The following is a 14,762-nucleotide window of genomic DNA, read 5'->3' as shown; positions in this document are numbered from 1 at the left end:
CCAGGGTGATTTATCGCAGCCACAGAAACGAAATGAGGACAGAGCTCTCCCAGTTTTGATGTGGCAGCTGCCTGCTCACATATCACCTTTCCGTGGCAGACGAATCTCAACTCACAGAAGCATCTTCAGCTCGTGTGTCAGTTGCTGGGCAACACTGACACGGTTTCCAACACACCAGGGTCCCACGACTAAACCACCAACCAGACACTCCCGCTTGTCTGAGCAGAACTTTTTCTGGCCCCTGCTGTCCAGTTCTGCAGGAAGCCATACCTACCTCTGGCCATTGCAGAACTTGGCCTTCAGCTCCAGGGCCAGCCGTATGAATGATGAGTCAGCTTTGAGGAAGTGGGGAAAAGAAGAGCTGTTTAAACCGGGCTTGTCACAGACACTTGCAGGTGTTGGTGTCAGGGTACTGGTTTTGTAGTCATGGGGCCTGGCTCACAGGATCTAGTAGCGGTTAACTTCTGAGACTCTGCTTTCGTTATCTGCCCCTCATAGGTTGGGAATAAATACATCTTTTGTTTGTTTGTCTATTTTTAGAGACAGGGTCTCACTATACAGCCCTCAGCTGTCCTGGTACTGGCTCAGTAGACCAGGTTGGCCTCGAACTCACAGAGACACACCTGCCTCTGCCTCCCAAATGTATGCTACTACCACCTGGTGGGAATAGCACACCTAACAAATGCTTGCTGGATCTCTCTCTCTCTCTCTCTCTCTCTCTCAGTTATATTCTAACATGGTAATTTCTGCAGGCACCTTGTTGCTTCTACCTTGTCTCATCTTTGTAGAAAACAATCTAGTTGCCGGGCGGTGGTGGCGCACGCCTTTAATCCCAGCACTCAGGAGGCAGAGGCAGGCGGATCTCTGTGAGTTCGAGGCCAGCCTGGTCTAGAAGAGCTAGTTCCAGGACAGGAACCAAAAAAGCCACGGAGAAACCCTGTCTCGAAAAAATCCAAAAAAGAAAACAATCTAGTTTCTAGCTTCAGATTCGGAAAGAAGAGTGGTAGTCATTGTCTTATCCCTATCTCTAAACTGTCTATGTGAAGGAGACTGGATCTCGGACCACAGACCTGACAACAGCTTCTGTCTTAGCTAGTGACCCTGGCCTAGCTTCCACTGCAAAGTTTCTCCTAGGTTTCTCCCTCAGATTGGCTTTCACTCCCAGCACCCACATCAAGTGGCTCACAATTACCTGTAGCTCCAGGGGGTCTATGCCCTCTTTTGGCCTCTACCTGCAATTACGAGCAAATACCCTACACACATAACACACACACACCTCAAAAACAATCGTTAATAAATAAATAAATTAATTAAAAAAAAAAAGGGCTGGAGAGATGGCTCAGCGGTTAAGAGCATTGCCTGCTCTTCCAAAGGTCCTGAGTTCAATTCCCAGCAACCACATGGTGGCTGACAACCATCTGTAATGAAGGTCTGGTGCCCTCTTCTGGCCTGCACACAGACAGTATATTGTATGCATAATAAATAAATAAATATTTAAAAAAAAAAACAATCGTTAAAAAGGAAAGAAAGCTCTAAATACGCAGTCACAGGATTACTTACAGTGTAACCCCGGGCAAGTTCCTGTGTCTCCCTGATAACTCAGTTTATCCATCACTTCAGGGACGACTCTGTGTAGCCGGGCGGTGGTGGCGCACGCCTTTAATCCCAGCACTCGGGAGGCAGAGGCAGGTGGATCTCTGGGAGTTCGAGGCCAGCCTGGTCTACAAGAGCTAGTTCCAGGACAGGCTCCAAAGCTACAGAAAAACCCCGTCTCGAAAAAAAAAAAAAAAAAAAAAAAAGACTATGTGTAATTCCCATGAGTTTTCCCATCAAAAAATGTAAAGCATATCAAATAGTGTCTCAGACAGTGATGGGGAAACCTTGTTAGCCAATTATCTTTAAGAGGTGGATCTAAATTAAGGCGTGGCTTTCTGGGACCGGGAGAGGAAAAACAAAATCAGTCTCTCTGTGTGATTCCTGCGGGGCACAACTGAGCTTGGACTTCTCATTCCTGTTTCAGAGTTTTCCCCTTGTAATAAATAAAAATATAATTGTTTTATCCTTTAGTTAGCTTGGTTATTTCCCGAATCAAGCTTATTTCTACAACACAATAAGAACTTAAATTATTGAGGATGGAGAAGGCAAAAACAAAAACAAAAACAACAAAACAACAACAACAAAAAAAAACAAAAAACAAAAAACAGAGGCCAGGTGGCCAGTAACATGGCTCAGGCCCTTCCTACCAAGATTGATCACCCGAGTTGAATCCTCAGGACCCACACAATAGAAATGGAGAGATGATTTATGTAAGTTATCCTTTGATGCACACATATACACATGACAGAAAGAAGGAAGATAATAGATGGCTAGCTGGATGGATGGATAGATAGATGGATGGATGGATGGATGGATGGATGATAGATAGATAGATAGAGAGATAGATGATAGATAGATAGGTAGATAGATAGGTAGATGATAGATAGATAGATAGATAGATAGATAGATAGATAGACGATAGATAGATAGATAGATAGATAGATAGATAGATAGATAGATAGTAGATAGATGATAGATAGTAGATAGATGATAGATAGATAGTAGATAGATGATAGATAGTAGATAGATAGATGATAGATAGATAAATAGTAGATAGATAGATAGATAGATAGATAGATAGATAGATAGTAGATAGATAGACAGATAGACAGATAGACAGACAGATAGAAAGAAATGGAAGGAACCTCAATGGACCACTAAATAGTAGCTTCTATATAGAGTGCAACGGCTCCCTTAGAAGACACTTGGAAGTATATTAAGACCTTTCTCAGTTTTCACAATGACTAATGCCCCGGCATCCAGTACTCAGAATCAGAGATCCTAGGGGATGGAGAGATGACTAAGCATCAAAGTGCATATTCTGTTTTTGTAGAGATTCTACGTTCGGTTCCCAACACCCATGTCAGGTGACCCATAACCGCTTATAACTCCAGCTTCAGGGGTTCCACATCTTCTTCTGGCCTCTGCAAGCACCTTCACTCACATGCGCACAACCACACCCATCCATAGCCACACACACACATTCACACACACACACACACATCCACCCACCCATATCCACACACCCACACAAACATCCACACACCCATATCCACACACACTCCACCCACCCATCCATATCTACACACACACACACATCCACCCATCCATATCTACACACATACATACACATACACACACACAAACTTCCACACACCCATATCCACACACACTCATACACCCACCCATCCATACACACACACACACACACATCCACACACCCATGTCCACACACTACTACACACTCACCCATCCATATCTACATACACACACACACACATTCACACACAAACCCATCCATAGCCACATACCGGCACACACCAACACATGCACACATATTTACACACCCACACAATCCACCCATTCATATCCACACATGCACATACATCCACACACCCACCCATCCGTATCCATACACCCACAAACATCCATGCAATTTATTTATTTTTTATGATCTTTAAAATATTTTTTGCAGGGTGTGGATGGCACACACCTTTAATACCAGCACTCAGGAAGGCAGAGGCAAGTGGATCTCTGAGTTCGACACCAGCCTGATCTACAAAGTGAGTTCCAGGACAGCCAGAGCCACACAGAGAAACCCTGTCTCGAAAAACAAAATTTAATTAATTAAATTTCATTAAATATTTTATTACTTTTAGTAAATATTTATTACATGTAAATAAAAATAAATCTTGACCGAGAGAAAGAAAGAAAGAAAGAAAGAAAGAAAGAAAGAAAGAAAGGAAGGAAGGAAGGAAGGAAGGAAGAAAGGAAGGAAGGAACAAAGAAAGAAAGAAAGAAAGAAAGAAAGAAAGAAAGAAAGAAAGAAAGAAAGAAAGAAAGAAAGAAAGCAGAGCTTCTAAACATCATTTGTAGTCTCAAGGGATATGGTATATAAAAGTAATGGGGATCCAGGATTAGAGGCACACACATTTAACCCCAGTACTTAAGAGGCAGAGGCAGGTGACTCTCTGTGAGTTCAAGGTCAGTCTGGTCTATGTAGTGAATCCTAGGACAGGCAGCTCTATATAGTGAGGCCCTGTCTCAAAAAAAAGAAGAAAGACAACACTGAAAGTATCAATAAGTTGGAAAACTGATTTCAATAGCTTTGATTGCTCCATGATTTTTCTGCCAACCAACACTGGACAGAGAAAAGGACATACAGTTTAAGAGACATGCAAATATACCCTGTAGCTAATGTTCGCTTTGAGTACTCTCAACAGCTGCTGACAGTGCCCACCTCTCTGCAGACCCCCAGAACGGCCTGCCACCTACCAAGCTTCCTGGAGAACTTCACCTTCATGTGGGGAACGATGACAAAGAGGCTGTGCAGAACTGAGAGGAAAACTTCCATCAGGCTTGGATGCATGGCCTCCTCCGAGTATCTCTGAAAGTACCAGAAGTGAGAAGACAACGCAGCACCAGGCCTGAGTCTCCGAATAAGAAAAGACAGCTTCAGAAACCAGCATCAAATGAACCAGGTTGGGATAACCACTTCCATTTGACCAACACAAGAAAGACTAGGGACTCTGAACTCACAGGCCTACCCCAAAGGACTCTGCCAATAGATCGTACCAGGTACTTCACCTCCCTGGCCTCTGCTCTATCCCCTTCCCCCAAACAAGAACAAGAACACCTATCTCCAAGAAAAGATAAGTTATAATGTACAGAAGGCATTTCTAGGCCATAATGCAGGGTGACATATTTCTCTCACTACAGTTATAATTTTAACAGGATTATAGAATTCAACCTTCATTTTTATTTTTCCCAAAGACAAGGTTTCTCTGTGTAGCCTGGCTGTCCTGGAACTCACTCTGTAGACCAGGCTGGCCCCGAACTCAGAGATCCATCCACCTGTCTCTGCCTCCAGAACGCTGGAAGATTAAAGACGTGCACCACCATACCCAACTTCTGCCTTCATTATTTTTTTTTCCCGTGTGATCCTTGGGCAGTCATGAGACAGCCTGATATAGTACCTCAGGATTGAGGTTAAAGGAATTTGTCTTCTATCAAACTCAAGCTCAATTTAGGGCTATTTCTGTATGTGCTTAGACAGTAACCTTCTCCCCTCCGTGCGCCTCAGTTCCTAAGTGTGAGCAGCAGGAACTTTGAGACATTATTCTTGGACATGCTAGTCCTTTAGTTTTTAAGCAAAACATTTAAATACATATAAATTATTATAAAAGTAGTAACTGGGGGTAGTAAGACACACCTTTAATACCAACACTTAGGAAGCAAAGGCACGTAAATCTCTGCAAGTCAGAGGCCAGCCTGGTCTACATAGCAAGTTCCAGGATCGCCAGAACTACACAGTGAGACTGTCCCCAAAACCACAAAACCAAAAAAAAGTAGTATGTGCACTTATTAAAGAAAAATCTACAAAATAAAGGAAAGTAGGAATCAGTAATAATATAATAATTCTATAGTCTGCCCTGACTAACACGGGACTCTTGGCAGCTCATAGGATGCTCCAACCCTCAGAAGGAGAGGACTCTGGATGACCCTAGAGTCAACCACTCTGCCCCCTCCCTCCCCAAACCTGTTTCCCACCATATTCTTCCAGGTCAACCATAAACAAAGCTCTGTGGGACCAGGTCTCATTTCAGATTGGTGTCTCTGATTTATGGAACCCACAGGTCCTTACTGAAGCTAGGATCAAAGACATTCACTGTTGCTAACTACTCGGAGGGGAAAGGCAAGAAAAGCTATGAATATGAAATTACATGCTCTTTCTCGGCACCGTAATGTACTTGCTTTTCTTTTCTTTTCTTTTTTTTCTTTCTTTCTTTTTTTTTTTATTTTTTTGGTGGGGGGTGGGAACAAGGTCTCTCTACATAGCTCTGGCTGTCCTGGATTTTACTATGTAGACTAGAGTGGCTTCAAAATCACAGAATTCCACCTGCCTCTGCTTCCTGAGTGCTGGGATTAGAGACGGGTACCACCATGCCTGGCACACACGTGCTTTCTAACAGTAGAAGAGTACCATTTAAAAATTACGGAATATAGTTTAGTGTGGTGATATTTTGTTTGTGATCTAACAAATAAAGCTTGCCTGAAGATCAGAGTGCGGAGCTAGCCACTAGTTAGCCATAGAGGCCAGGCAGTGGTGGCACACACCTTTAACCCCAGCGCTCAGGAGGCAGAGACAGACAATCTCTGTGAGTTCAAGACCACCCTGGGCTACACGAGCTTGATCCAGTCTAAAAAGAGATACAGAGCCAGGCAGTGGTAGCTCAAACCTTTAATCCTAGTACTTGGGAGTCACACACCTTTAATCCCAGCACTAAAGAGGTGGAGACAGGAAGGATATAACTGGGCAGAGAGTTATATAAGGCGGGAGGAGACAGAAGCTCAAAAATTCGGTCTGAAGATTCGTGGAGACAGGATCTTGTCCACTTTGCTCTGAGGATTTGGTAGAGGTAAAATGTCTCTCTAGTGGCTGGATCTTCTCTGATCTTTCGGAACTTACTCCATATCTAACTCCAGGTTTTTGTTATTAAGACCAATTAGAATTCATGCTACAGTTTAGTGACAGCCATGTGTAAGGTCTGAGGCAGGGGAGAGATACAGGGAAAATTCTAATACCCTTCTCCCATGGTCACAGGGACAAAATTACATGTAACTGTAAAACAGGTACCACATTACAAACGTTACCTGTTACTGATTTCAACTCTTTTGTCAGATGAGTCTATTACTTTTATAATGAAACTCACTTTCTTGTTACAACCAAAGTAAGGTGGCTGCAGGAATAACATTGATAAGGGGCTAAGGACTAGCTGAGTGTTCCCTGAGATTCATGCTCCCTATGGAGGAGAGCCTACCATCATCACAGGGATAAACTATGGAGGAGAGCCTACCATCATCACAGGGATAAACTATGGAGGAGAGCCTACCATCATCACAGGGATGCACTGGGAGTCACAGAGGAGAGCCTACCATCACCATAGGGATGCACTGGGAGTCACAGGCACTAAGAAGAAATTCTGAGAAGGCCTCCAAGGTGTCTTCCTTCTCTGCACCTGGAGCTGTGAAGGGATTCTCCTGAGTGGAAGGCTCGCCTTGGAATTCCACAGCCAACCTGAGAAATCAGTACATATGTTATTATTAACACCCATGCACTGTAAGAGAGGATGTATCCAAGGCTGGAGAGATGGCTCAGTGGTTAAGAGCACTGGCTTCTCTTCCAGAGGTCCTGAGTTCAATTCCCAGCACCCACATGGTAGCTCACAACCATCTGTAATGAGATCTGGTGCCCTCCCTCTTCTGGCATGCAGGCATACGTGTAGACAGAACACTATATATAAACACTATATATATTATAACACTATATATATATATATATATATATATATATATACCTTTAAAAAAAGAGAGAGAGGGGCTGGAGAGATGGCTCAGTGGTTAAGAGCATTGCCTGCTTTTCTAAAGGTCCTGAGTTCAATTCCCAGCAACCACATGGGGAGAACTGGTGCCCTCTTCTGCCTGCAGCCACACACACAGACAGGATATTGTATACATAATAAATAAATATTAAAAAAAAAAGAGAGAGAGGATGTACCCTCTTAGACGGAGCTCATTCAGGGAAAGTATTCCCACCCTCAGGTGGGGGCAATTTTAAGAGTTCTTAATGAGAAGTTCAGGGCTTTAATTAGCCCTCCAAGTCTCTGCTGTCCTTTTACATACAGCTCTTCCATACCCATGTGTATCCATCCCCGGTACCCCCTGACCATCTCATGCTATCTGCTGATGCTCCTCTCCCTGCCTATACCACCTTCCTTGGATTGTATACAACTTAGAGAATTTGCACATATGCCCCAAAGTGTCTCCCCTGCAGTGACCGTCAGCTCCCTGTGAGCAGGAGTCACTCTGACATATCTTTCTATCTCCAGGTCTGGCACACAGATGTGACAAACATCTGTTTATGTGAAGTGTGTTCAGAGAAGAGTAATGGGTGACGTCAGGCTAGTTTCAGGGAGGAACAAAACAAAAATGAATAAGACATAACTTTATAGGGGCTGGAGAGATGGCTCAAGGGGTTAAAAGCACTGGCTACTCTTCCAGAGGATGCAGGTTCAATTCCCAGCACCCACATGATGGCTGACAACCACTTGTAACTCCGGTTTCAGGGGATCTGCTACTCTCCCTCTCTCTTTCCTTCTTTCTCTCTCTTTGGTTTTTCGAGACAGGGTTTACCTGTGTAGCCCTGGCTGTCCTGGAACTCACTCTGTAGATGAGGCTGATGTCAAACTCAAAGATCCACCTGCCTCTGCCTCCCAAATGCTGGGATTAAAGGCGTGCGCCACCACTACCTGGCTTGATACCCTCTCTTAGCTTTCATGGGTAATGTGTGTACATGGTATACATACATACATTAAAGCAAAACACCCACACACATAAAATAAAAATAAATAAAGCTTAAAAGATGTTTTTAAAACAAACTCACGGTACGGTAGCGAAAGCATCACCAGGATGCTTTGGGGGGATCTAGAACTGTCCTACCTCAAGCTACCCATCCTCAAGCTTCCTCCACATACTCCAACCCCACTCAGAGTTCTTTCATGATTCTGAAGAGCAACAGAGGCCAAGCTCTACTCTGTCCTATGCCTAAGACTCGCCAGACCCTACTCTCCAGCCTCAAGCTGCAGAGGCGGCTTACCTGCAGGCATTCCTGAACCCCTCCAGAGTGCTCAGGAGGAATTTCCCCATTCGAAGAGTGGCCTTCTCTGAGTTTCTACTGCAAGCATGGCCCTGGGGTGAGGAGGGGAGAGGAGATTATGAGTCACACACCCACTTCACGTGCAAACCTAGGCCTGGATGGCACAGGTCTCTCCTTCCCTCGCTGCAGCCTGCCCTGGACATACACCTAACTTTCCAAGGGATCATGCTAATAGCTTCACAAATCTGAGTAACTCCCTTAAAAATAATAGAGGCAATAACTTTAACCCCATGTGCCTAGCACCTCAAGAATGGCTCTTGGTCTATTACAAACAGAAAGGAAGCTAACACAGCTGTGAACAATAGCCAAGTAGTTGTAACATCCATATTTTTGCTCCATAACACAAGAAAGCCCTCACTCCAGCAGTCTGAGAATACAACCCTGAAAAACAGAACACTCATACTGAGAGCATCTTTCCTGATATCATAAGGCTATGAACCATAAAAAGCCAATAATTAGCCAGGCAGTGGTGGTACATGCCTTTAATCCTAGCACTTGGGAGGCAGAAGCAGGTGAGTTTGAGGCCAGCCTGGGCTACAGAACTAGTTTCAGGAAAGCCAGGGCTCAGAAACCAAAAACAGCCAATGATTATAACATAGTACCCATCAGTCAGATTCTTTCTAAGATCCTAAAGCATCCAGAATGACATAATGTGAAAATGTTTACCATACCTACAAGGTAGGGTTAGGAATGTGGCTTAGTGGGGAGTACTTGCCTTTTACTGATTCCCAGAAACACAAAAGTAAGCAAGAAAACAGAAACAAAACAAGGAAAAATGTAATTAACCCTGTTTGGATACTAGCTAAATTATTTTGGGACATTATGTAGCTGAGGCCAGCTTCAAACTCTTTAATCCTCCTACCTCAGCCTCTTGAATATAAGGATTATAGGTATGAGCCTAGCTTGCTAAGGTACCTTGATTTTTTTTTTTCCAATAAAGGGTTTCTCTGTAGCTTTGGAGCCTGTTCTGGAACTCACTCTGTAGACCAGGCTGGCCTCAAACTCACAAGAGATCCGCCTGTCTCTGTCTGCCAAGTGCATGCTAGGATTAAAGGCAGATGCCACCACCACTGCCCAGCAAAATTTTGCTCTTTAGAGAAAAGTGTTTAACCCTGGGGCTTCAGTTTCTTCATCAATCAGAATGGAGATAGTTATCCTTACGCCTGTAAATTGGCACGGGAGATAAGGTGATGTACAAATTACTTTTCTAAAGACAAGTTTGTAGAGCTGGAGAGATAGCTCAGTGGTAAAGTACTTACTTGCATGTACAAGGCCCTAGGTTCAATCCCCAGTATTCCAAAAAAAAAAAAAATTTAATAAATAAGATAGGCAAGATGATGCATGCTTCCAGTCCCATGGCAGAGAAAAAAAAAGACGGACAGACATTAGGGCAGGGGCTTGCACTTCACTCACCAGGGGCCTCCTGTTCAGCGGGGTCTGGGAAAACTCCATGCATCGACTCAGCATGGCTTCAAGCAAGGCCCGAAGGGCTCTGTATTGCACAGGTAGAGAGCTCTGATGGTCCTTCCTACAACCACGGAGACAAGAATAAGCTCGGAGAGGTAAGAGATCCCTAAAATTCACGCCCCAGAGTTTGGGGCATTGGGAGACCCAGAGCAAATGCATAGCTTTCTGTACATGCTCACCCTCTGTACTCACCACCCATGGAGGGCAGCTTAACAAGCAGGGAACCTCACAGACTGATGCTGGTGATCATACCAGGCCAGTCAACCAAGGTGGCAAGAGAGAAGGCCAGGGAACAAAAACGGAAATGGCCTTCTTTCTGACATGCCTCTTTCTTTTAAAAGTCTGAGCTGTCACAGAAGGAAGGTGCCATCCTGAGTGTGGGTCTTCCTGCCCACATCAATCGAGGCCATCAGGACAGCTCTTCAGGAGAGGCCTCCTGTTCAGGTGATTCTAATGTCTGGCAAGCTGACATTAAACCAATCACAATAAGAATATTATGAGATAATTTTTATAATTCAATTGTGTAGGGTTTTTGTGTTTTTTTTTAAATTTTGGTTTCTGGGTTTTGTTTTGGTTTGGTTTATGCTATTATTTATTTATTTATGTATTTATTTGAGACAGGGTTTCTCTGTGTACCAGGCTGTTCTGGAACTCATTTTGTTGACCAGGCTGGCCTCAAACTGACAGAGATCCGCCTGCCTCTGCCTCCCGAGTGCTGGGATTAAAGATACATGTCATCACTGACTGGTTCAATTGCGTAGTTCTTGAGTGTGAATTCTGTAGACAACAATGTCTTGTCATAATGTTAGAAGACGGGACTAACCTGCAAATCTAAAGCATTTTGGGAAGTATCTTTCCTTGTCTTAGCTTGTTGGTGGTTGCCAGCAATCTTTGCATTCCTTGGCATTGCCCTAATTCTGCCCATCTTCACAATGGTATCTTCTCCCTCCTCTTTTCCAAGTTACCATGTATCTAAATCATCCCCTTTTAAAGTTTCATTTATTTTTATACATACAAATGTTTTGGTTGCATTTGTATTAATGTGCACATGTGTATTTATGTGCACAACATGTGGTGGCTGGTAACACTAGGGGCCAAGAGAGGGCATCAGATCCCCGGGAACTGCAGTTGCAGACAGTTGTGACTGCCATGTGGGTACTTGGAACTGAACCCAGGTCCTCTGGAAGAGCAGCCAGTGCTCTTAACCACCAAGCTATCTCTCTAACCCCAATCCTTCACCCCAACCTTTTTGAAACAGAGTCTCACTCTTAGTTTACTGGCTCAGAATTCACTATGTAGTCCAGGCTAACCCAAAACTCTCAGAAATTCTCTTGTCTCAGCCTCCCAAGTACTGAGATTACAGGCATCACACCATCATGTCTGGATTGTGTTCTGTTTTGTTTTGTTTTTTATTTTGAGATGGTGTCTCAAGTGGCTGGGGCTAACTTCAAATGCTCCCTATGTACCTGAAGATGGTCTGGAACTCCTGATCCTCCTATCTCCACCACCCAGTGCTAGGATTATAGGTAAATGCCACCAATAGACAATAGTCCTGGAATTTGCAACCCCTGCTATATGACTTTATCTTAACTTGACAATATCCACAAAAGCGCTATGTCTGAAGACATACTCACAGGTCTACGTAGACAGGACATTGGAAGGACTCCATTAAACTGAGTGGAGTAACTAGGGAACACTATCATCTCTCATTCCTGGGTCCTTTGACACTGAGTGAGCTATTTGGCCTTCTAGTAAGTTCTCAGCCAACTGCACATAGTTTAGGCTTGGCTTCTCCTTCCTCCTTCGGGAAACCTCTTGTTTTCTTCTTTGATTGATTTTTGGCTTTTTGTTGTTGCTGTTTTGTTTTGGGTTTTGGTTTTTTTGTTTTGTTTTTTGTTTTTTTGAGACAGGGTCTCTCTGCATAGCCCTGGCTGTCCTGGAACTCACTCTGTAGACCCGGCTGGCTTCGAACTCAGAGATCCACTTCCCAAGTGCTAGGATTAAAAGTGGGCACCACTACCACCTGGCCTTTGTTTAGATTTTTGAGACAGGGTCTTGATATGTTGCACAGACCATTTCTTTAAAAATTATTGATTGTCGTCTGTCATATACGTGTGAGCAGGAACGTCAGAGTGCACATCTAGAGGTCAGAGGGCAACTTTCAGGAGTGAGCTCTCTCCTTCCAACATGGTTTTCTAGGGACTGAACTCGGACCCTCGGCTTATGCTGCAAGGGCTTTTTGCCCACAGAGCCATCTTGCCAGCCCATGCAGATGGGTTTTCACTATCCTCAAGCAACCCTCCCAAGTGCTGGGATTGCAGGGGTGCACCACCATGTGAATGCTGGCCCTCTAACTTTTCCCTACAGTGATCCTCAAGTTCCGGGTCCCTTATATTTGGTGTGCACTATCTATCTGTGTTTCAACTTCTCGCTTTCTTCATTCTCCTTCTAGTTTGTCTCCCGGAGCCGAACCACTCCATCTCAGAGCAACCACCTCAGTCAGGGTTCTGGGGGGTAAAGTCAACCCCTCGGCAGCCTTGCAAATATCAATGACTCACTCACCTTCCTCCCCAACTCTCCCCAGCTCTGACCAAACAGCTTTGCTGGTACTGCCCACTTCTTGTAACCTGCTAACTGAGCCAGCTGCTGCGCCTCAGGACGCTCCCCTTGCCTTTCCACCCACCCTGTCTTTCTACAACCTGCATTCCCTCAGCCCTCCAGGCACAGCTCAAATACCACCACCTGCTTGAGAGCTGCTTCCTGTCTCTTCCAAGCACAGCCCTCCTGTGCATGGGAGCCTAACTGCCATGGCTTTTACTCTAGCTGTGCCCTGGCACCGTGGGGGCTTACTCATCTCATCCACCCTGGGATTCGTGCTCCAGATTTAGAGATTCAAATCCAGGGAACCACAAAAGGAAGGAGAGAATCAAGTTATTGTAATGTAAATGTTTTTTTTTTTTTTTTGCTTCAATTTTTAGAACCACCCTGGAGTTAAATCACAAAGATTTTTAAATATAAGGAAGGAAGGAACTATAAATGTTAACAACCTTTACAATGTAAAAATAAAGTTACAGCTGACCGACCTTGAAAAGAAGAGAGGGCTTGGTGGGGGGCGTGGGGGCTGTTAAGAGAACGAGAACCAACAGATATTGCTTCAAAAACCATATTTAGCTGATTGAGGTGGTACATGCTTGTATAATCCCAGGCTGAGGCAGGATGCACAGAAATCCAAGGTCATCATCTGCCACACAGCAACTTTGAGGCCAGCCTGGACTACACAGATCTTTCCTCAAAAAGAAACAAACAGAAGCCGGGTGTGGTGGCAAAACCTTTAATCCTAGCGCTCAGGAGGCAGAGGCAAGAGAATCTCTGTGAGTTTGAGGCCAGCCCGGTCTACAATGTGAGTTCCAGGACAGCCAGGGCTATGTAGAGAAACCTTGTCTCAGAAAAGAACAAAATGGAGGAAGGAACTATAGGAAATCAGGTGTGGGGCTCGTGCTAGTCCTAACACTTAGAAAGTAGGGACAGGAAAATTACTGTTTGAAGCCAACCTGGGGTACATAGTGAGTTCTAGGCCAGCCTGGGCTACACTATGAGATCCAGCCTCAACAAAACAACAATAGCAACAAATGATAATAATGACTGTGGTACAAGAAAGCATCCCGGAAGCTGCCTGGCCTCCACAGACCCTCAGGCATGTTCAGTTCAGCCTGCCTCAGCCTCTCACCTCAGAAAAGCCGAAATGGCCCTCAGTGCTTCAGCAGCCACATCTACCACCGGGCTGCTCACGGCCTGCCGGAGGGCACGGCTGGCATCTCTGCACATGGCTGAGGTTGTGAACAGCCGGATCTCTTCGGGCTGCCTGTGAAACAGCAGGTGGGGAACGAGTGACTGATTCATCCCTGGCCCTACCAGGAATTAATGCTCACCTCTCCGTCACCAGTCCTACCTGACATCTTTGCTTACCGAGTCAGAATTTCCGCGAAGAGCAGCAGGCCCTGCTTATGCAGTTCTGTGTTGGTCATCTGTAGGCTTCCATGGAGGCTCCTGACCACTGCCTCAATCCCTGCCTCAGGATAACAGACCACAGACACGGGGTCAGTGCTCTGTGGTTCTTCCATGTCACCCAGGAGAGGTGACATACCCTAAACAGAACCTACAGGCTGTATACAGGACCCTGACACGGCTGAACTGATCCCTAAGACCGGGACTACAGGTACCTCCCAGGGACAGAGTGCTTGCCTAGTGTGCTAAAGGCCTGGGCTCCATCACACCAGTGATGGGTGGGGTAGAGATAAGATGAGACCCAGGTGTGTGGTTTTCAAGGCCAGGTCCTCATCTGTCTCATTCTATCCCCCTACATCCACACAGACTCAAGCACAGGAGGGAGTCAGTGGGTCCTACTGATTAAGTCACCTCTTTCCCCTTCCTCCTCTGCTCCTCCACAAAGCCCCCAGCTCCGTCCAGGAAGAGCTGGGAACCT

The 14,762-nt window shown here is 45.0% G+C and overlaps 1 protein-coding gene across 1 annotated transcript in view; it reads right to left on the bottom strand.

The window, feature by feature from the left end:
* Mei1 (meiotic double-stranded break formation protein 1) overlaps window positions 1-14,762 on the bottom strand; it is a 62,990-nt gene that overhangs the window by 26,775 nt on the left and 21,453 nt on the right. The window contains exons 10-16 of the mRNA XM_057792249.1: window positions 14,246-14,345; window positions 14,007-14,141; window positions 10,226-10,340; window positions 8,753-8,844; window positions 7,033-7,174; window positions 4,372-4,483; window positions 275-335 (exon numbers count right to left, since the gene is read on the bottom strand). Of these exons, the coding sequence (XP_057648232.1) occupies window positions 275-335; window positions 4,372-4,483; window positions 7,033-7,174; window positions 8,753-8,844; window positions 10,226-10,340; window positions 14,007-14,141; window positions 14,246-14,345 (757 nt within the window). The remainder of the gene's footprint in view (window positions 1-274; window positions 336-4,371; window positions 4,484-7,032; window positions 7,175-8,752; window positions 8,845-10,225; window positions 10,341-14,006; window positions 14,142-14,245; window positions 14,346-14,762) is intronic.

Source organism: Chionomys nivalis, chromosome 17, assembly GCF_950005125.1.
Source record: "Chionomys nivalis chromosome 17, mChiNiv1.1, whole genome shotgun sequence".
Taxonomy (NCBI): Eukaryota; Metazoa; Chordata; class Mammalia; order Rodentia; family Cricetidae; genus Chionomys; species Chionomys nivalis.
The sequence above is the reverse complement of the archived record's forward strand: the minus strand, read 5'-3'. Positions and strand labels throughout refer to the sequence as shown.